The sequence below is a fragment of the Bos grunniens genome, chromosome 1, assembly GCF_055505025.1.
Source record: "Bos grunniens cultivar Pamir isolate PY7600 chromosome 1, Bosgru_T2T1.0, whole genome shotgun sequence".
Classification (NCBI taxonomy): domain Eukaryota; kingdom Metazoa; phylum Chordata; class Mammalia; order Artiodactyla; family Bovidae; genus Bos; species Bos grunniens.
This window is the reverse complement of record NC_141165.1, coordinates 91,529,485-91,552,841: the sequence shown is the minus strand read 5'-3', so window position 1 is coordinate 91,552,841 and position 23,357 is coordinate 91,529,485. Positions and strand designations below refer to the sequence as shown.

The following is a 23,357-nucleotide window of genomic DNA, read 5'->3' as shown; positions in this document are numbered from 1 at the left end:
TATTAAAGTCTCCCACTATTATTGTGTTATTGTTAATTTCTCCTTTCATATTTGTTAGCATATGTCTTACATATTGCGGTGCTCCTATGTTGGGTCATATATATTTATAATTGTTGTATCTTCTTCTTGGATTGATCCTTTGATAATTATGTAGTGACCGTCTTTGTCTCTTTTCACAGCCTTTGTTTTAAAGTCTATTTTATCTGATATGAGTATTGCTACTCCTGCTTTCTTTTGGTCTCTATTTGCATGGAAAATCTTTTTCCAGCCCTTCACTTTCAGTCTGTATGTGTCCCCTGTTTTGAGGTGGGTCTCTTGTAGACAACATATGCAGGGGTCTTGTTTTTGTGATGAAAACTATTTAAACAACTTTTTGGTTATTATATAGTCAGCATAAGATTAGCAAATGTCCCTTTGATAATGTGTGGTACTATATACAATACAATATGGAAAAGAACAGGGATTCTTATACAGTGAGTTCTAGAAGCAAGTAGATTCTTCAGTTTAGCAGATGGATAGAAGTGAATTATTTAGTGAAGCATATATTCTCAAGGAATTTGGTACAATAAAAGTGTCTAGTTCCTTTAAAAATTTTTTGGAGAATATTTTCAGTCTGGTCTTATTGAAAAATGCTTCATAGCAACACACATTTTCTTTTATATACATATGCTGGAGATACAGATATTTAAGAAAAGAAAAATGAAAAGTTATGAAAATACTTAATAACTTTCTGACAGCTATAATATTTTATGATCATCTTAGCTCCTGCCGGGGTCCAGCCCCGGTGGATCCAGGGAATTTGAAGCGGGGACGGCGTCGGCGAGGATCAGGAAACATCTGCTTAATTAAACTTTAATTAAGGATATAAAGAGTAATAGAATAAGGATAGCTCAGTGAGGAAATTCAGTGGAGAAAAGAGGCTGAATAATTCAGCCAGAAGGTGAGAGAAAGAATGACATGGGGAGACCAACTTTCGGTGAACAAGGCCCGCACTTTATTTTCCAAAGTAGTTTTTATACCTTAAGTTATGCATAGAGGATAATGGGGAAAGGGGTAGAGTCATGCAGTAAGCCAGGCTTTCTTCCTGCAAACTTATCATATGCAAAAGTTTAGGTGATTTGCATCATCTTCTGGCCCGGAGGCCTGTTAACATTTTAAGACCCTTTCTTCAGAAAACTTATTGTCTCTAAAGGTGATAAGTCAAGCGCCACCCTCCAAAAGCATTAGATAAAGTTGCATTCCTATAGAGCAAAGGTGTGGTGGGCTACAACAAGAAAAAGAATTAATTCAAGGGTCCCAGGTTACAAACGTTAAAGCTACTATTTACACCAATTATAGTAATCAATACACTGCCAGGGACACAGCAGGTAAGGGATATGGAGACTTAGCAGCAAACATTGGCCCAACAAGTGAAAAACCCTTCACCAATACAATTTCTAATCAATCTTTTAACTGCTCAAAGAAATCTGTATTTAGACAGTTTAGAACATCTCGTGCCTCTCACAGTTGGGAGGCTCTGAGCAATCACATGTGGCCGGAAAACCTATTCAGGCAGGCTAGAGGATTTCCAAAGGAGTTTGTAGGTTGAAACACTGTCACACCCAGGAATTATTAACTGGAGCTGTAAGCTAACTTTTTTCAGAGAGAGGTAGTGGGGGACAGCCCTCCTTAAAGTCTGAGGTGTAGGTGAAAGCACAAAGCAGAAAGTAGGCAGACTCTGGTTTTGGGGGTAGATGCTCGAGAATTTCCAGGGAGACTCCTGAGGCTTGATCCCGCCTTTGCGTATGCCAAGCATCCTTCCTCATGACCTTTGCCATGGGCGGAGCTCGCTCCCCGAAGCTCCAACTGTCGGAGAAGGCAATGGCACCCCACTCCAGTACTCTTGCTTGGAGAATCCCATGGATGGAGGAGCCTGTTAGGTTGCAGTCCATGGGGTTGCTAAGAGTCGGACACGACTGAGCGACTTCACTTTCGCTTTTCACTTTCATGCATTGGAGAAGGAAATGGCAACCCACTCCAGTGTTCTTGCCTGGAGAATCCCAGGGATGGGGGAGCCTGTTGGGCTGCCGTCTATGGGGCCGCACAGAGTCGGACACGACTGAAGTGACTTAGCATAGCATTATCTAACTGTAACTTGCAGTTAACAGAAATGAAAAAGTTTGTTCCAAGTTAGTTTTACAAGCTAAATAAAATTGGCTTACCCTAGGTAAAAGTGAGAAGATCACATTTCTTTCTGGTGAATTGTTTTCCCCTTGCATGTAGTTTTCTCCGTCTTCTTGTTATAACCCTTTTATACAGAAACACCATTAATATAGACTTTTCGTGTTGCCTTCCACTCTTCTGGGCTTGCCACTGTCACATTTCATTTTATATTGAAATTTGCTTCTATTTCTTAGTGATTTGGGACCCCACATGCCTACTGGTTAATATGATAAACTAATATTGTCTAACATTCTAATAGTAGTAATTTAGAGTTCGGGAGCCAACCATAAATGATGTTCTTTTGAGTCCGTGAGCACCTTTCCCCTGACCATCCTCACTGCCTTTTCCCCATCTCACCTCAACATCTTCAGACTGATTCATTCGTAATTTTAACAGTGAGAATCTACATCAAGTAAAAGGGAAAAAGAATAGTAAATTTGTTGGGTGAAATATTTTGGGGCAGAAAAGGCTTTTGCTCTGACAGTTATTGTCTGTAATCCCTACCAAGTCCTATCCTGTGACATTGTGTCATCCTAAAGAACTCTGTCTCATTTGTTTTCCTTTGTAGTGAACCATTCATAATATTTTCTGGTGGACTGTCCTATGACAAAGCTTGCAGAAGACCAAGTTTAACTATCATGCATGGAAAAGCAATTACAGTGCTTGAAATGGATCATCCTATTGTTGAATTTCTAACTTTATGTGAAACACCCTATCCAAATGGTAAGTAACTAAAATGAAGTGATGTTGAAAATAATTTTTGAAATGATAAGTTCCTAACAAAATTAAGCTTAAATATTTTTAGTTTTGGCAGCTGACATCTACTGTGATACAACACTGTGAGCTACAGGTGCTGGAGCAGGCTCTGCAACTGTACCTACTTGACAGACTGGAAGTAAGACAAATGTAGTGCAACAGTGCTGGAGTTTCAGGTTCTAATATCAGGTAAGTGCTTTAAACTTTGATAAGGATGGTGGAAGCTGAGCTGGGAGGGTCCGATCGGGGTCCGGGGTGAAATCACTTGGAGAAACTGAGGTCTCCTAATAGCCTCTCCTGGACCAGCTCCACCCATCCCATTCCTGTGCCAATCAAAGTTAAAGCACTTACCTGATATCAGTGATCTGTAACTCTGGCGGTGCTGCATCTGTTTCACATCTGACTTTGCTTCAGATGGAACTGCAGCACCTGTGATTACTCTGGGATTGCTGATGTGTGGTTAGTGATTTATTCCAATTTTGAGAAAAATTAGTCTTTGAGAGGAGAGGTGCTTAGGTATTTTTATCATCCCAAATATAAAGACTTTTTATAAACATAAAATCTAGTCTAAACTTACATGCAAACTGTATAATGGAATCTAATGATGAAAATATATCTTAATGAAATCTAAAAATTGAGATGGATGAAATGCAAAAGGGAAATATGAGTTTATGATTAAAAAAATGTATATATATATACACACACACATATATATTACTATATTTTCAGGAGGGAAAATATAGATGTAGAGGAAGAACATTGTACTTGGAGACAGAATATTTGAGTTTATGAATTATCTCTGTCACTTACTAGCCATGTGACCTTGGACAAATCACTTCATATTTATCATTTGTAGAAAAAAATATAATATTGACTCCACATGATTATTAGAAGGCCAGAGGGACTCGTCTTGTATAAAGAGTTTTATTATAAATGTATTAATTTGTTTTAAATTACTGAGTTTCATGTTTAAAACCTAGAATAAAGTGATATGAAATAAAAACCAATGTGGCACTTTATTCCGAGTTGCCAGTGGCAGACAAATTACCTGTGTTGTTAATTAACCACAAATATTTATTGGATGCTTCTATGGCCTCAGTATAACAAGAACTTGGTGAGGAAATGGATGAAGTATGAAACCGATCTCTGATATCAAATTGCAGATAATCTGGCCACAAAAGGAAGATAATTATGACTTAAGCTTAAAACATATTACACCTTAATTAAGTGCAGAGTTATGAGTCAGAGTTTAAATAATGTGCTAATTTATAGTTTAGTCAGGTACTTGATGACTGAAATATTGCATGAAATATTCATGCAAAGCTTATAGAAAATGTAGGATCTAGGTAGGGCTTGAAGAATGACTTGGGCCTTGAAAATGATATTGAATAAAGGTTTTAGAAATTGTGAATTTGCTAGAGTGGGATCAATTCAGAGAAAAGATTGAAAGCCTTTTGTAGATATTTGGAAATAAGGAACTACAGAGGAATTTGGAGGAAATATCAAGTGAAAGAAAGCAATGTTTTAGTGTGTGGGTTTGAAGAGACAGACTTCAAACTTTGGATTTGAAATCTAAAACTTTGGATTCCAGCTGGGGAGGCTTTGTGATAGTATGCATTAAAATGATCAAGCTATGACATCTTGATCTGCTGCTTATAAGTGGAAAATGAAAACCCATTGAATTTGGTCAACAGTTGGATTAGGGAGTGATATGAGTCAAAGATAACATTTTAGGAATAGTGGTTTTATAAGCAGTAATAACAGTTCTTGGGAGTAGAAAAAGATAAATTTGAGTCAGTACAGTTGTTTAGAGCATAAAAAAGAGAGGGAGAATGAGTTTGGAAGTTTACCTTCCTCTGCAATTTTCTGGAAGAGTTTGAGCAGGATAGGTGTCAGCTCTTCTCTAAATTTTTGGTAGAATTCAGCTGTGAAGCCGTCTGGACCGGGGCTTTTGTTTGCTGGAAGATTTTTGATTGCAGTTTCAATTTCCATGCTTGTGATGGGTCTGTTAAGATTTTCTATTTCTTCCTGGTCCAGTTTTGGAAAGTTGTACTTTTCTAAGAATTTGTCCATTTCTTCCACGTTGTCCATTTTATTGGCATATAATTGTTGATAGTAGTCTCTTATGATCCTTTGTATTTCTGTGTTGTCTGTTGTGATCTCTCCATTTTCGTTTCTAATTTTGTTGATTTGATTTTTCTCCCTTTGTTTCTTGATGAGTCTGGCTAATGGTTTGTCAATTTTATTTATCCTTTCAAAGAACCAGCTTTTGGTTTTGTTGATTTTTGCTATGGTCTCTTTTGTTTCTTTTGCATTTATTTCTGCTCTAATTTTTAAGATTTCTTTCCTTCTACTAACCCTGGGGTTCTTCATTTCTTCCTTTTCTAGTTGCTTTAGGTGTAGAGTTAGGTTATTTATTTGACTTTTTTCTTGTTTCTTGAGGTGTGCCTGTATTGCTATGAACTTTCCCCTTAGGACTGCTTTTACCGTGTCCCACAGGTTTTGGGTTGTTGTGTTTTCATTTTCATTCGTTTCTATGCAAATTTTGATTTCTTTTTTGATTTCTTCTGTGATTTGTTGGTTATTCAGCAGCGTGTTGTTCAGCCTCCATATGTTGGAATTTTTAATAGTTTTTCTCCTGTAATTGAGATCTAATCTTACTGCATTGTGGTCAGAAAAAATGCTTGGAATGATTTCTATTTTTTTGAATTTACCAAGGCTAGCTTTATGGCCCAGCATGTGATCTATCCTGGAGAAGGTTCCATGTGCGCTTGAGAAAAAGGTGAAATTCATTGTTTTGGGATGAAATGTCCTATAGATATCAATTAGGTCTAACTGGTCTATTGTATCGTTTAAAGTTTGTGTTTCCTTGTTAATTTTCTGTTTAGTTGATCTATCCATAGGTGTAAGTGGGGTATTAAAGTCTCCCACTATTATTGTGTTATTGTTCACCCTAATACCAAAACCTGACAAAGATCCCACAAAAAAAGAAAACTACAGGCCAATATCACTGATGAACATAGATGCAAAAATCCTTAACAAAATTCTAGCAATCAGAATCCAACAACACATTAAAAAGATCATACACCATGATCAAGTGGGCTTTATCCCAGGGATGCAAGGATTCTTCAATATCCGCAAATCAATCAATGTAATACACCACATTAACAAATTGAAAAATAAAAACCATATGATTATCTCAATAGATGCAGAGAAAGCCTTTGACAAAATTCAACATCCATTTATGATAAAAACTCTCCAGAAAGCAGGAATAGAAGGAACATACCTCAACATAATAAAAGCTATATATGACAAACCCACAGCAAACATTATCCTCAATGGTGAAAAATTGAAAGCATTTCCTCTAAAGTCAGGAACAAGACAAGGGTGCCCAGTTTCACCATTACTATTCAACATAGTTTTGGAAGTTTTGGCCACAGCAATCAGAGCAGAAAAAGAAATAAAAGGAATCCAAATTGGAAAAGAAGAAGTAAAACTCTCACTATTTGCAAATGACATGATCCTCTACATAGAAAACCCTAAAGAATCCACCAGAAAATTACTAGAAATAATCAATGAGTACAGTAAAGTTGCAGGATATAAAATCAACACACAGAAATCCCTTGCATTCCTATACACTAATAATGAGAAAACAGAAAGAGAAATTAAGGAAACAATTCCATTCACCATTGCAACGGAAAGAATAAAATACTTAGGAATATATCTACCTAAAGAAACTAAAGACCTATATATAGAAAACTATAAAACACTGGTGAAAGAAATCAAAGAGGACACTAATAGATGGAGAAATATACCATGTTCATGGATTGGAAGAATCAATATAGTGAAAATGAGTATACTACCCAAAGCAATTTATAGATTCAACGCAATCCCTATCAAGCTACCAACAGTATTCTTCACAGAGCTAGAACAAATAATTTCACAATTTGTATGGAAATACAAAAAACCTCAAATAGCCAAAGCGATCTTGAGAAAGAAGAATGGAACTGGAGGAATCAACCTACCTGACTTCAGGCTCTACTACAAAGCCACAGTTATCAAGACAGTATGGTACTGGCACAAAGACAGAAATATTGATCAATGGAATAAAATAGAAAGCCCAGAGATAAATCCACGCACGTATGGACACCTTATCTTCGACAAAGGAGGCAAGAATATACAATGGATTAAAGACAATCTCTTTAACAAGTGGTGCTGGGAAATCTGGTCAACCACTTGTAAAAGAATGAAACTAGAACACTTTCTAACACCATACACAAAAATAAACTCAAAATGGATTAAAGATCTAAACGTAAGACCAGAAACTATAAAACTCCCAGAGGAGAACATAGGCAAAACACTCTCTGACATACATCACAGCAGGATCCTCTATGATCCACCTCCCAGAATATTGGAAATAAAAGCAAAAATAAACAAATGGGACCTAATTAACCTTAAAAGCTTCTGCACATCAAAGGAAACTATTAGCAAGGTGAACAGACAGCCTTCAGAATGGGAGAAAATAATAGCAAATGAAGCAACCGACAAACAACTAATCTCAAAAATATACAAGCAACTCCTACAGCTCAACTCCAGAAAAATAAACGACCCAATCAAAAAATGGGCCAAAGAACTAAATAGACATTTCTCCAAAAAAGACATACAGATGGCTAACAAACACATGAAAAGATGCTCAACATCACTCATTATCAGAGAAATGCAAATCAAAACCACTATGAGGTACCATTTCACACCAGTCAGAATGGCTGCGATCCAAAAGTCTACAAATAATAAATGCTGGAGAGGGTGTGGAGAAAAGGGAACCCTTTTACACTGTTGGTGGGAATGCAAACTAGTACAGCCACTATGGAGAACAGTGTGGAGATTCCTTAAAAAACTGGAAATAGAACTGCCTTATGATCCAGCAACCCCACTGCTGGGCATACACACTGAGGAAACCAGAAGGGAAAGAGACACGTGTACCCCAATGTTCATCGCAGCACTGTTTATAATAGCCAAGACATGGAAGCAACCTAGATGTCCATCAGCAGATGAATGGATAAGAAAGCTGTGGTACATATACACAATGGAGTATTACTCAGCCATTAAAAAGAATACATTTGAATCAGTTCTAATGAGGTGGATGAAACTGGAGCCTATTATACAGAGTGAAGTAAGCCAGAAGGAAAAACATAAATACAGTATACTAACGCATATATATGGAATTTAGAAAGATGGTAACAATAACCCGGTGTACGAGACAGCAAAAGAGACACTGATGTATAGAACAGTCTTATGGACTCTGTGGGAGAGGGAGAGGGTGGGAAGATTTGGGAGAATGGCAATGAAACATGTAAAATATCATGTAGGAAACGAGTTGCCAGTCCAGGTTCGATGCATGATGCTGGATGCTTGGGGCTGGTGCACTGGGACGGCCCAGAGGGATGGTATGGAGAGGGAGGAGGGAGGAGGGTTCGGGATGGGGAACACATGTATACCTGTGGCGGATTCATTTTGATATTTGGCAAAACTAATACAATTATGTAAAGTTTAAAAATAAAATAAAATTAGAGAAAAAAAAAAAAAAGGGAGGAGGTCTTTATTATGATGATTCAAAAATAAATAGTATAGATGCTCTTTGAAGTTATGAGAATGAATGATAAATGAACAAAGAAAGAAAGAACAGAGGACCAAAAACTTAGGTTAGAAAAATGCCTTCTTCAATAAAGAAGGTGTGCATGCCAGCAATAGAAACTGAAAATATATGGTTTTCAAAGAACAAACACTATATGTATATATATATTTCTGCACATCAGTAGAGATGTTAGGACAATTTCTAGTAATGTTAAATTATAAATGTACTGTAACCAAGTCTAATTACTGCCAAACCATGTATATTACTTTGCTTTTCAGAGAAATGGTAATGAGGATGGAACTTTTTATGTATTAGGAGCTAGGAGAAATTTCACTGGACTCAGTAAAATATAAGTGTATTTTATTAACTATTTCTGATTAAAGCAATAGTACATGAAAATGCCAGAAAAGAACCCTACAGTATGACACAGTATATAATGAAAACTTTCTCATTGCCCTTTCAGAGGCAACCACTGTTACTAAGTTTCTTATGTGTTCTCCCACAAATAATGTATGCATATGCTTATTTATGTATATATACATTATCTCTTTTGTAAGATGACAGCATACTCTGTTCTCACACTCTTCACTTAACAGTATATAGTATTTTAATTATGATTCCATATTAGCAAATATGGAACTATAATCTTCTGTATAGCCACATAGTGATACATGTTAAGGATATATTAAACAAAATATATTAACAGTTTTTAATATTGCTGAATCATTTGTGACATCTGACAATTCAACCTATTTCTCAAAGTACAGAAATGCCTAATCCTCTTACCTCACAGGGCTTTGCCCAGAGTAATTAACCAATAATACTCAGAATTTTTCAATTTCACATCTATATTTAATTGTATCTGGTCTTCTGCAAATGTCATAAATAATGCATTTCTCTTCAGAGAAGTAGTAATTATGATAAAACTTTTCAACTTTCTTGTTGGGAGCTAGGGTTAAAAGGCTGAGCCTGTTCAAAAGCAACCAATCTAATGAAGAAAGTAATACAGTTGGCATCTAGTGAGTACCTACTATAAGCCAGGCTTTGCATTAAACATCTTTGAAAGTGAAAGTGTTAGTCTCTCAGTTGTGTCTGACTCTCTGCAACCCCATGGCTGTAGCCCACTATGCCCCTCTGTCCGTGGAATTCTCCAGGCACGAGTACTAGAGTGGGTTGCCATTTCCTTCTCCAGGGGATCTTCCCGACCAGAAACCGAAACTGGTCTCCTGCATTGCAGGTAGATTCTTTACCATCTGAGCCACCACGGAAGCTCATTAAATATATAAAGATGCATATTAAATATCTTTATATACATCTAATCTTTGTAAGTCTAAGGTAGTTATTATTTTGCCATTTCAATGTATAAAGAAATTGAAAATCAAAACAGTTGACTAATTTGTCTCTGGTCAAACTGTTAAATAGACACAAATTGAAGCTAACACTGACTCAAGGGAAATCTTTTTATTCAGTGGTTACCACACATAGTACACCAAGTACTTCTACAAAGGTGAAATTTTTGCTACCAGTTTTTATTATTTGAAAATAAACCATAATCTACAACAGGTGTACTACTATAAAAATAATAATTTATTTATGACTTTTACTCATTCATACCAGTGTCTCACCTATTTTATTTTTGTAGCCATTGCTTCCCAACCAGTGAATTTCCTGGAGAGGGTTGAGAAGACAAAGAGGAAGCTAGTAGTATTCTTTAAGCTGATAAACAAAACCCCAAGCCCCAAGAGTATTGAAATAATGTTGCAAACTTAAAAAAACTTTAAAGGTGAAGGGGGAAATGCCTCAGTTTGAAAAAAGTTTGAGTAGTAAATAATATAAGAACTGTATACTGTTGTATAAATTTTCACCCAAACAAAGGCAGACTCCTAAGTTTGGTTTTTTTGTGTGATTTTTTTTCCCTAGTTTTTCTCTCATAGCCTGTGGCTTAAAAAATAAATACAAACAGGTTCTATAGCTTCTCAGGACTAGAAGGGCTATGAAGATCATATATTTTACTTTACTATTCAAGACTTGAGTCCTCTTGAATCCAGAATTCCTGCCAAGTGCTTGTTGAGTTTAGGAATAACTCTTAAACTAGCCAAAGGGAGAAAGGGAGGGTTGAATTTTAAGAACTTGAAAATCCTAGGCTATCCTCAGATTCTGTTATTTTGAAATATACTTGGCCACATAGTATGTGGTCTTTAAGCACTGTTAAATCACATTGAATTGAAAGTAATCTTTTTAATATAAGGAGTGTTGCTCTCATAGGGAGGTGAGTATGTATCATATGTTAGAGAAGCAAAACTATTTCAGCATATCTCTCTGTAGGCATGAAATCAGATCTGGAATGGAAGGTTGTGGAAGGCTAAGATAAATGTGAAATGGAGGTGACAGACTCACTCTCTTCAAATAATCTACTACTATCATGATTATTGAGATATTTAACTTTATGCTCTGCAGCTTCTAATTTTTTCCTTGCTCTCTATAATGGTCTTAAATATTGTTTGAGAAACACAACATATATTTTTTTTAATATGCTCTTTATTATTTCTTACTTTGGCTTATATTTTGGTCTTCTCAAATCATTTAAAATAACATTTGTACAGGAGATAAAGGAAACACAAGTGTGGTGATTTTATAAACATTTTATAAAATGTTAAACATGAAAACTTTTCCATTTTTTTCTACTTGTAGAATTTCAAGAACCTTATGCTGTTGCAGTACTCCTGGAGAAAGATCTCATTGTAGTTGATCTTACTCAAAGCAAGTAAGTTGTCCATGAACAGATTAACACTAACTAAACTCTATTTATTGAAATTGAAATATAGGAGGACATTATAGGTAATTTGGCATTAGAATTCTTTAGGTGGTAAATATTCTTTATGTGGAATATTGTTTTTTTAGAATTACATAAATATAATTTGGTTCAATAATGAAAACTAAACCAGGAGAGTTTAGGGGACACTGAAAATTTTGCAAGATATTTTAAAGGCAGTCTCTAATGTTTAGAAAGAGGCATTTGGGGACTCAGGACACATAAAATGGATCTCATTTCTGCCATTTCCCTAACCAAAAACAATTGTTATAAAATCTTGCAGGAAGTACTGTCTGGCCATCTGCTGACCCTTTCAAAGGAAAATTCATGTGATAAAAGTATTATTGGACTACTGTGGCAGACAATATAGATGATCAGGATCTGGAAGGAAGAGAAGATAGATACCTTTTTATACTTTCTTTCTTTCATTATGTTGTGGGCAATGGAAACAAATATAAAGTATCGCTGTTAGAGTGGCACTCCCCACTACTTTACATGGACAGTAAAAGTAGACCTGACTTTGATAAACCCTGTCTTCCTGGTACATATTGTCATTATCAATGATGATAGGCATGAAGCTCATTTTCTCTCATCCTGTGTTCTAGATACTCTGATCATTTTTTAGTTCCTTACATTTACAGAGCTTTTGTACATTCTCCCTCTTCTGCATGGAATAATTTTCTATTCCTTTTTCTCCTTATTAACATCTGTAAGAATCTCAACTCAGATATCATTTCCTCATGTAAAGAAAATCTTTTGTTATCTATATAATTTGGTCAAATATCCTATTAAAGGGCTGTCTTAGACCCATGTTCCTGTCCTTCATAGCTTTGACACAATGAAAATTTTCACTTGTTATTATTTTAAAGATTGTTTCCCTACTAGACTATAGGCCTCGTGAAAAACAAGCTTTGTCTCCACATGAAGTAGGTCCTTAATAAATTGTTGTTGAATGATGTACAATCTGAGTTTTACTTTCAATGTAGTTTGTAAGTGTAAGAGCCAAAGTTCTTTTTTGTGATCATTTGCATCATATAATATTTCAATATTTTGAAAGGGAATAGAATCGGTCCATAATATCACCATAATTGCATTCTGCCTAGCTACTTTATTTGTCAACATAAAACTGAGTAAATTTTGTGTCCAAGTATGGCTTTATGCCTCTTTCTCTTAAGTTCTAATATAGGTTTTATTAAAATACACTTTTCTAACCTCACTTGTCTATACTTTAATACTCACATTCTTTAGTATATATTTACTGTTTTTAAGACTTTTTATTGTGGTAAAATATAACATAAAATTACTATTTTTATACATTGATTCTTATGCTTTCAGCATACTTACTTTATGTAAGTATGTGAACTGACATTTTGTTTGCATGTTCTTATCTAATATTTTGCCTTCTTCAGCACTCAGTTTTAAAATCTATGCGACTTTCCCATTTTGTTGTCTAATACAAGAAGTTTAACGTGTCAAAAATTGAACATGTTCTCTTTCCCTCCAAATAGTTATCCTTTAGCCATGTTTAATGTTAAGTTGTAGCTTTGTCCTCCTTTCCAAATAAATTTATTCCTTCCTTCTTTTCCATTTAATCCTCTACATGAAAGCAAGCACTAGAACTTAACATTTTTTTCCTCTTCTTGGTTTCTTGGATTTACATTTCTACAACAATTTACACTTCACATGTAAATTTTATCACATATTTCAGCTATTCTTTCTTAAATAGCTAAAGAAAGCTATGGCCCTATGACAAAATTATTTTCCCCAAGCATTTTCATGATATTGTTCACTTTCTCAGGAGTCTATCATTGTAACCTCTTGCTGTTATCAAATCCCAGGTTGTAGATCTGATCTTTAAGATGATCTACTTATTTTACTTCTAATTCTTCAACATCAAAAATATTGATAATTTCTACTCTAAAACAGGGAATCTCAGATCAGTTTAACTTACTTGCCATTTATTAAACTTAACCTCTTTTGTACATGATTTTCCATATACTACTACTACTAACTGGGAAACCATTAAAATTGAAGGGAAGAGAGAACCCCTGTCAACATACACATAGACACACATACCATACTCCTCTGAAGTTTGAACCAAGTTTCTGATTAAGTTTCTTTAATATAGGGAAAATTATTTTTAATAGTCCTCCCCCCATCCCAAAGCACATTGTATCAGAAGTAACAGTCACACAGGCTGAGAACAGATGCAGCATATATAAACTCAATTCCATCTACCACAGTGCCTGGTATATTCAGTACAAAAGAAATACAGAATATATTGTGGCTCTAAGAGTTCTTAATTTGGTTCCATACTGATATCCCTTTTTAAAATGGTAATTGGCTTGAGGATATAAAACTTACTACACCCATATGTCTGCATGCCCACTTTGCTTTCTGATTTACATAGGAAATGACCTTAAACATGTATAATCACACATGTACCTACATAGTACACACATCTTTCAATTACTCCCTATAAAAGTACAAAATGAAAATACCTACCTATGTATTATGTGCCTTGGAAAGCATGTAAAATTTACTGATATTTTAATACTGTTATAAACATATAGATAAAACTATACATAAATAAAGTACCTAGTTGATACATTTTAATAAACTAAGTCAACTTTCTGCATCTTTTCAATTTAATATAATTTAGCTTATGTATATTAGAAAGTAATATTGCTGTGGAATTTTGGAATTACAAGAAAGAAAATGAGTTTATTCAAGTAAAATTCTACCAGTATTAATAGTACATTTTATAGATATATTTTTTTAAAGAGAATTCTTGTTCAGGTGATAATTGTTTATAATGCTTAAAAAATTATGTGAAATGTATAATCAATATTTAGAAGGTTTTAGGATTTGTTTATAAAAGTTATTTCATTTTTATATCAAATTTTATATTACAAAATGATACTAATATATTATCTTTGTCTATTAGCTTTCCAATCTTTGAAAATCCATATCCCATGGACATTCATGAATCACCAGTTACGTGCACAGCATACTTTGCTGACTGCCCACCAGATTTGATTCTAGTGCTCTACTCTATCGGAGTCAAGCATAAAAAACAAGGATACAGTAATAAGGTAAAAGCAACAATTAGAAAAATATTTTCCTGTATTCATATCCATATCATATGATCATACTTTTTATTTTTTTTCCTATGGAACGTCAGAAAATGACTTGAACAATTTTTTTCAAGTCATAAGCTTGTACACTAAAAAAGACAATTTCTGAAAGCCAAATTATCTAAATGCTACATAGCTTTAAGTCTACAATAATATAAATTTTTTATATATTAAGTATACAATTATATACTAAGATATAATTACCTATCATGTATATTTAGTATGTGTGTACCGAGTCACTTCAGTCTTGTCCAACTCTTTGTAACCCTATGGACTGTAGCCTGCCAGGCTCCTCTGTCTATGGGGATTCCCCAGGCAAGAATACTGGAGTGGGTTGCCATTCCCTTCTCCAGGGGATCTTCCTGACCCAGGGATCAAACCCGTGTCTCATGCAGCTCCTGCCTTGCAGGCGAATTCTTTACCACTGAGCTACCAGGGAAGCCTATACTAAGTGAATGTTTAAACTAACATATGTTTGAGTAATAGGATGTTGCTTTAGATTATTTTAGGTGAAAGACTATAGTTTTAAGAAATTCAAGTCAAATCTCTCTAGTTATTATTAATCAGTGGTTACCAAGACATAATTATCAAAAGTCATTTGTTAAATAACTTCCTAGAATTCCATTTTGTTATATTTAACTACAGGTTTGCAATGCCTACAATTTTAATAGACTCCCCATTATAATTTTGTTATTTGCAGAGGACTGTTCAGATGGACAACTCCAGGGGACACAGTTTACATAGTGCTTTGTATTAAATGGCACCACAACAGTTTGGGAGTACATAGACTATATGGAAAATGTAGCAACACTGTATTTGTATGGTTAAAAATGCTTCTTTGCATTTTTAGATGAATGGTAATATTTATTAAAATCTATGTTTTTAAAGGATATTAAGTTATGCACTTGGAATTATTCAATGAAAGAATTAAAAGATAGCTACAAATTTCATTCTTCATTACTTAACAGCTATTTTAAGTGAAACTTTTACTCTTCTTTTAAAATATTTTTATTTTGAATTTCCAAGTCATTTAAATTAAAAAAATTAAAGCTTATGATTTCTTCCTGTGTAATCTATTTAGGAGTGGCCAATCAGTGGAGGAGCTTGGAACCTTGGCACACAAACATATCCAGAAATCATTATTACTGGGTAAGTGGTTGTGATTTATGAGTTTATCAATTTATCATCAAAAATATTTCATTGAATATTCACACTTTTCCATAATTGTGCTCTAGTAATGCTGACAGTTTAAATAAAAATATAAGACACAGCTTCTGTCCAAAGATTATAACCTTTATAGGAGAGTCAAACCATTGAAAAACATAGATATACAACAATAAATAAGTATAGATTATAAGACTAGAGGAAGGTCAAAGATAGAAAAATCATGAAAAATTAGTGAAGAATTTCTGTAGAATTCATAGACTTATTAGCCTTGGAAAGGTCCTTATCAGTATCTCTTGACTCCTTCCAAATCTAGGAATCACTGCTCTGTATCCCCATTAGGTGGTTATTCAAAACTTATAGCACCAGAAATCTTATTACTTCCGATAGCAGTCTACTTCATGCTCTAATATTAGGAATAAAAATAGAAACATAGCAACACACAAGATAAGATTTAAAAGATAATAAGGGACTCTGTGGATAGAGAATAGATTTAAGTTTCCCTATTCTTCCCACTAAGTACAACTAAACCCCCTGGATATTATGTGTTTAAAAACATAATATGATTGAAAAAGATGAAGAGAAGTCACACTGGCTAGGGCCCCAAAGACCCAAGGAATGACATGGAGGTGAGTTTCCTGGCTTTTGTTTTTGTCTCATATATCCAAGAATTGGAACTGAAAAAGCTTGCAACCTGGAACTTCCAGTGGGCACAAACCTGAAAGGCCCAACAAAAGCTAGCTCTCTCTAGCTAAAAGATGAGGAAAGGGGCGGCCTATCAAGACAGAAGATTTTTAGAAAATAATCTTTTTACTGCAGCTAACCACCACAGGAAAAAACTGTGGCCCCACCCCAACCCATTTTATCTAAGATTGAATAGGGAGCCTGGACTTCCACCCTCATCAGGCCACAACAGTGTACCTCAATTTACCCCAGTTCAGTCTCTGAGACTGAGCATAAGTCTGAGTAGGGAGCTGGGACTTTTAACTCTGCTGAGTGGTAATGAAACTCATCACCTGTGGTGACAGAGATCATATGGGGAGACAGAATCCCCAGCACTGCCCAGCAGTAATGAGGAGCCATATACCCTCCTCTTTTTGTGTCAGTGGAAGTCCACTGGGAAAGGAGAAAAGAACAGGGCTGAAAAAGTTCTTAAGAAAATAATGATGAAAACTTCTCAAATTTGGGAAGAGACATGAACGGAGAGATTGCAGTAGGTGGGTGAGTCACAAGAAGTCTACGAGATACATGATAGTCAAAATACTGAAAACTAAATTACAAGGGGAAAAAATCATTAAAACAGCAAAAGAGAAATGACACTTTTACCAACAGGGCAAAATTAATTTGAATGAAGGCAGATTTCCCACTAGAAAACATGGAGACCAGAGGAAACCTGCATCTTTCAAGTGCAGAAAGAAAAGAACTGGAAACTTAGAGTCTTATACCCAGCAAAAATATCTTCTAGAAATTAGAAATTGATACATTCTAAGATGAAGGAAACTAAGAATTTGTCTGTATCAGACCTATCAAAAAGAATCCCAAAAGGAAGTTCTCTAAACAGAAAGCAGATGATAAATGAAGGAACCTTGGATTATGAGGAAGGAAGCCCACAGTAAGTAAAAATCTGGGCAAATACAATAGGCTTTCTTGCTTTTGAGTTTTTAAAATTATATTTGATGATTGAAGAAAGTATTATGGTTACATTGTTTGATGTGGTTCTGCATATGTACAGAGGATATATTTAAGGCAATTATAAATGGGCAAGGGTAAATTGGTATAAAGAAAGATAAAAGTTTTTATGTGCTAAGTTGCTTCCGTCATGTCCACCTGTGTGTGACCCTATGGACTGTAGCCTGCCAGGCTCCTCTGTCCATGGGATTCTCCAGGCATGAATACTGGAGTAGATTGCCATGCCTTCCTCCAGGGGATCTTCCCAACCCAGGGATCGAACCTGCATCTCTTACATCTCCTGCCTTCACAGGCAGGTTCTTTACCAGTAGCACCCCTACCTACCTTAAAATGGTAGTATGATAACATCAGTAGACTATGATAAGTTAAATGAATATACAGTGCAGTACCTAATGCAACCCTGTTTTTTTTTTTTTTTTTTAAAACTGGGCTAATAGATATACTCAAAACATTATTGACTCATAAAAATTGATGTACTAAAATAATTCAAATAGCCCATAGGAAAGAAGGTGAAAAAACAGTGACAATAAAAGAGGAAAAAACAAAAGAAAAAAATATTGAACTTTTAAGGCTTAAATGTAAATGGTCTAAATACATTAGTTCAAATGCATTGATTGGCAGAGTGGATTAAAAAATATAATCAAACTGTATGCCATTAACAATACACTCACTTCAAATATAATAATATCACCAGGTTAAGAGAAAAAGGACAGAAAAATACTTCATAAAAGAGTCAGTGGAGAGTGACATCAGCAAGAAGTCAAAATAAGTAACCCCAGACCTTGTTCTCCCACAGACATACAGATTTAACAACAATATATGGTCTAAAACCCTTTATGAAAACTCTAGAAAGCGGTTAGAAAATCATAGCACCCCAGGGGAGCTCAAAGCCAGGAACAGCCACTCTGAAATGGGTGAGAATAATCATTGTATTTTAGCTGTGTCAGCTCCCCCCACAAATTGGCACAGCTCATGTTCAAGGAGGAATCTTAATGAATAAGAAGGGTTGTGGAATAGCCTGTGTATCCAGTGTTCCTGCTTTTCAAGGGACTTCCAAAGAGACTATTTTTTATCTCCCCTCAGTCAGAATACTGATGGAATCTGGATGCCTGGGTATCCACAGAAAACAAGAGAGAGCTCAGTGGCTTGTTGAAATGCCAAGAAACTTGCAGTACTACAGACATAATAGATGGAGCAAGAGAGTGCAAGCTCCTGAAAAAGAAACCAGCAAACCTCTATAGTTTGGAAATTATACACACAATCCCAGAGAAGATGCATCCCTACTGAAGTTTTGAGAGACCCCAAAGAGCTTGGTGAAGGTCTTCCCCTGTATAAAGCCAGTTGATAACAAGTGGCTGTATTTTCAAATGCTAAATTCACAACATAAAATAACAAGGCACATAAAAAAATAGGCAAACACAGCCCAATCAAAGGAACAAAAAACATGTCTAGAAACTGACCCTAAAGAATTTGATATCTGTGATTACATGACAATTCAAAATAACTGTCTCAAAGAAACTCAATGCATGACCAGAGAACACAGGCAGACATCTAAACAAAATAATGAAAATGATGCATGAGTGAAATTAAAATATTAACAGAGAGATAGAAACTATTAAAAGAACCAGAAATAAAGTTTTAAGTGAAAGAATATAATGACTGAATTGAAGATTTTACTGAAGGGGATCAATAGCAGATTTAATCAGAAGAAAGAACCAGCAAACTTGAAGACAGACAATAAGAAATACTGAGTGAGAGGGATAAAGTTAAAAGAATGGGACAGAGGAATTATTTGAAAAACCGTTGGCTAAAAACTTCTCAAATCTGAGGAAGTAAATGGACTTCCATATTCATTGGATATGTATCAGAATACTCTAGTGAGGATGAACTCAAGGTGGACAACACTGAGACATTATAAACAAATTGACAAAGACAGTCTTAAAAGCAGCAATAGAAAAGCTACTCATTATGTGTATGAAAACTTACATGAGATTATCATTGGATTTCTCAGCAGAAATATATAGGCTAGAAGGGAGTAGGATGATATATTTAAACTGCATTAAGAATAAAAGAAAAAACAGCCATGAACACTGTATCTGGGAAATTGTACTTCAAAAATGAACCTAGATGTCCATCAGCAGATGAATGGATAAGAAAGCTGTGGTACATATACACAATGGAGTATTACTCAGCCATTAAAAAGAATACATTTGAATCAGTTCTAATGAGGTGGATGAAACTGGAGCCTATTATACAGAGTGAAGTAAGCCAGAAGGAAAAACATAAATACAGTATACTAACACACATATATGGAATTTAGAAAGATGGTAACAATAACCCGGTGTACGAGACAGCAAAAGAGACACTGATGTATAGAACAGTCTTATGGACTCTGTGGGAGAGGGAGAGGGTGGGAAGATTTGGGAGAATGGCAATGAAACATGTAAAATATCATGTAGGAAACGAGTTGCCAGTCCAGGTTCGATGCATGATGCTGGATGCTTGGGGCTGGTGCACTGGGACGGCCCAGAGGGATGGTATGGGGAGGGAGGAGGGTGGAGGGTTCGGGATGGGGAACACATGTATGCCTGTGGCGGATTCATTTTGATATTTGGCAAAACTAATACAATTATGTAAAGTTTAAAAATAAAATAAAATTGGAAGAATAAAAAAAAAAAAAATGAAGGAGAAATAAAGGCCTTCCAAGATAAACAGAGGGCTTCCCTGATAGCTTAGTTGGTAAAGAATCTACCTGCAATGCAGGAGACCCTGGTTCAATTCCTGGGTCAGGAAGCTACCTTGGAGAAGGGAAAGGCTACCCACTCCAGTATTCTGGCCTGGAGAATTCCATGGACTGTATAGTCTATGGGGTCACAAAGAGTCAGACACGACTGAGCAACTTTCACTTTCACTAAGATAAACAAGAACTGAAACCATTTATTAGCAGTACACTTGCCTCACAAGGATTGCTAAAGGGAGTCCTTTGAGTTGAATGAACGTTAGACAACAAAATGAAAGCATATGAAAATATAAAGCTCTCTGGTAAAAGTAAATACATAGACAAAAACAGAATCCTGTAACACTGTACTGGTGGTGAATCACTTTAAATTCAGGTGCTTTTTCTTTGTTTATTGAGATGATAATGGTTTTCCTTTTTCAATCTGACAGTATAAAGAAATATATATGGTGATTGATTTTTAAGAATGTTTAACTGGCATCGCATTTCTGGGATAAACCACACTTAGTTTTATGATATATTATCCTTATGCTTTTTAAATTAGATTTGCTAATATTTTGTTGACAGGTTTTTTTTTTTTTTTCTTACATCTATGCTCAAGGGGTATTGGTCTGTCATTTTAATTTCTTGCCATACTTCTCCCTGGCTTTGGTGTCAGGATACACCTGACCTCATGAAATGCATTGGGAAGTATTCTGTACTCTGTGGCTCAGTGGTAAAGAAACCACATGCAATGCAGGAGACCTGAATGTGATCCGTGGGTCTAGAAGATTCCCTGGAGAAGGGATAGGCTATCCACACCAGTATTCTTACTTGGAGAATCCCATGGACAGAGGCAGGCTACAGTCCATGGGGTCACTAATAGTAATTCAAGTTTTTATACAGTTTGAACAATTATGATTTTTTAATTGACCATACTTAATGCTAATTTATTTCTTATCTAGGCATGCAGATGGATCAATCAAGTTTTGGGATGCATCTGCAAGTAAGTTTTTCCTTCTATTATAGAAAAAAACTTGGTTAGTATTTACTCATAGCCATTTACCACTTTTTAGTTTGGACAGTTAACTTTTTAGATACATATTTAGCATACACATATGGTGTTACCAAAATGCATTTCCTGTAATACTAAATCAGTTTAAAGTATTATTTCCACTTTACTTTTTTTCTATGATATAGGAAAGAACTGAAATCACTCTTTATTAGCAACCTATTATATTTATAAGAGGTAAGGTACACTGAAAAAATGTACCTAATTATTCATATGTCCAAGTAACTCTGCCCAAGGAATTTCCTTCACTTCTTCACGCTGTGGTCTTGGAAAAGTGCTTTCATCCTACTAGTCTTTTTTTTCCTTTGCTGCTTGTCTACCAAGTGCCTGAGAATCAAAGGAAATAATTTGATAAATGTAAATTTTCTTTTGAAATCTTGAGAATTACATAATTTAAGGATAGAAAGTAATCTGCTCAACATTGAAGGACGTGCAAAAATATTTAAGACTTGACTATACCCATAACATACCCTTCAGAACATTTATAGGGCAAACAATATGGTAAGAACTCTAAATGTAGTACAACCCAAGTTCTGTTTGATATTGGAAATGGGAGATTTATTTGAACCAGGTAGATTCAGGAAGGTATTTTGATGGGGTAACATTTAGTGTGAATTTTGGAAGATAAGATTTTGATAGGACTAGGAGGAGAGAATAAGTGAGTAATGTCTCTTAACTTTGTGAGATGAGTAATCATCAAGATGGAGGTAACTCTTCGGAAATAAGAATACAGGAGAGTTTTGGAGGTTTGGGTTTTGTTGGAACACCAGGAAATTCAAGTAAAAATGTCCATCAGTTAGGAAGAACAGTCAAAAATGGTATGTAATGAAGAAGCAGCATTAAAGTGATACCTTAAGCTATAGAAGTAAACTGAGAAAGACTGTGATAAACAGAAAAGCAGAGGGAAGAAAGTTGAATATTAATGACAGTCTTAGTCTGCAAGCTAGAGTCCTTTAGCAGTGGAACAAAACAATCAGCAAAGGAAAATTATTGAAAGATTTAAAACCATGAATTCTGAGGCCTCTTTCTGACCTCACAATAAAGAACAGTTTCAAGGAGAAATTCCAAAGGATGACAGATTTTTTATTTTGATGAACCTTTTCATGTAAATCTGAGTTTGTTCCATGAACACAATTAATTGCACAGTGATATCTTTGCTCATTTCATACCACCTCAAAGTTACTCCTTATCTTTTAAAATGTGAGAAGACAATTTAACACTCTAATGACTTAAGTGCATTCCACCCTGAACGCATACATGATAATATTTTAGGAAGTTAATTTCTAAATAAAGTATTTTTATTACACTCAGAACATATGTTGCAAAAGTTTGCAACATGTTTAATATTTTTACTGTAATCCATTATAACAGCATATCTTCAAACCAGTGGATGTTATTGGAGAAATATCAGTTAGTTTGCCAATTTTGTGGGATAGGGTCCAGTACAGGAAATGAAGTTATATTTAATTTGAATAGATATGTGTACTGTTGACCCTTGAACAACATGGGAGTCAGTCAGATTGGTTATACCAACCCTCTACACAGTCAACCCTCTACCCATAACTTACAGCTGGGGCATAATTTATAGTTGGCTCTCACATACAGTGTTCCTCTGTATCTGTGATTCAGTCATCCTCAGATTGTGTAGTACTGTACTATTTACTACTGAAAATAATATGAGAATAACTGGACCCATGCATTTCAAACCTGTATTGTTCAAAGATCAGCTGTATTCATCTTCAGTTGCTGAGTAAGCAAGGAGAGATAAGAAAGCCTTCCTCAGTGATCAATGCAAAGAAATAGAGGAAAATGATAGAATGGGAAAGACTAGAGATCTCTTCAAGAAAATTAGAGATACCAAGGGAACATTCCATGCAAAGATGGGCACAATTAATGACAAAAATGATATGGACCTAACAAAAGCAGAAGATATTAAGAAGAGGTGGCAAGAATACACAGAAGAACTATACAAAAAAGATCTTCATGACCCAGACAACCATGATGATGTGATCTAGTTCACTCACCTAGAACCAGACATTCTGGAGTGAGAAGTCAAGTCGGCTTTATGAAGCATCACTACGAATAAAGCAGATGGAGATAATGGAATTCCAATTGAGCTATTTCAAACCCTAAAGATGATGCTGTGAAAATGCTGCACTCAATATGCCAGCAAA

At 35.2% G+C, this 23,357-nt stretch overlaps 1 protein-coding gene across 10 annotated transcripts in view; it reads left to right on the top strand.

Annotated features, from left to right (window-relative positions):
• Positions 1-23,357, top strand: part of STXBP5L (syntaxin binding protein 5L) — a 455,210-nt gene that overhangs the window by 303,017 nt on the left and 128,836 nt on the right. For all 10 annotated transcript variants that reach the window (XM_086404109.1, XM_086404086.1, XM_086404055.1 and 7 more), the window contains exons 11-15: positions 2,771-2,925; positions 11,285-11,357; positions 14,353-14,500; positions 15,624-15,691; positions 21,077-21,117. In XM_086404109.1, the coding sequence (XP_086260235.1) occupies positions 2,771-2,925; positions 11,285-11,357; positions 14,353-14,500; positions 15,624-15,691; positions 21,077-21,117 (485 nt within the window). The remainder of the gene's footprint in view (positions 1-2,770; positions 2,926-11,284; positions 11,358-14,352; positions 14,501-15,623; positions 15,692-21,076; positions 21,118-23,357) is intronic.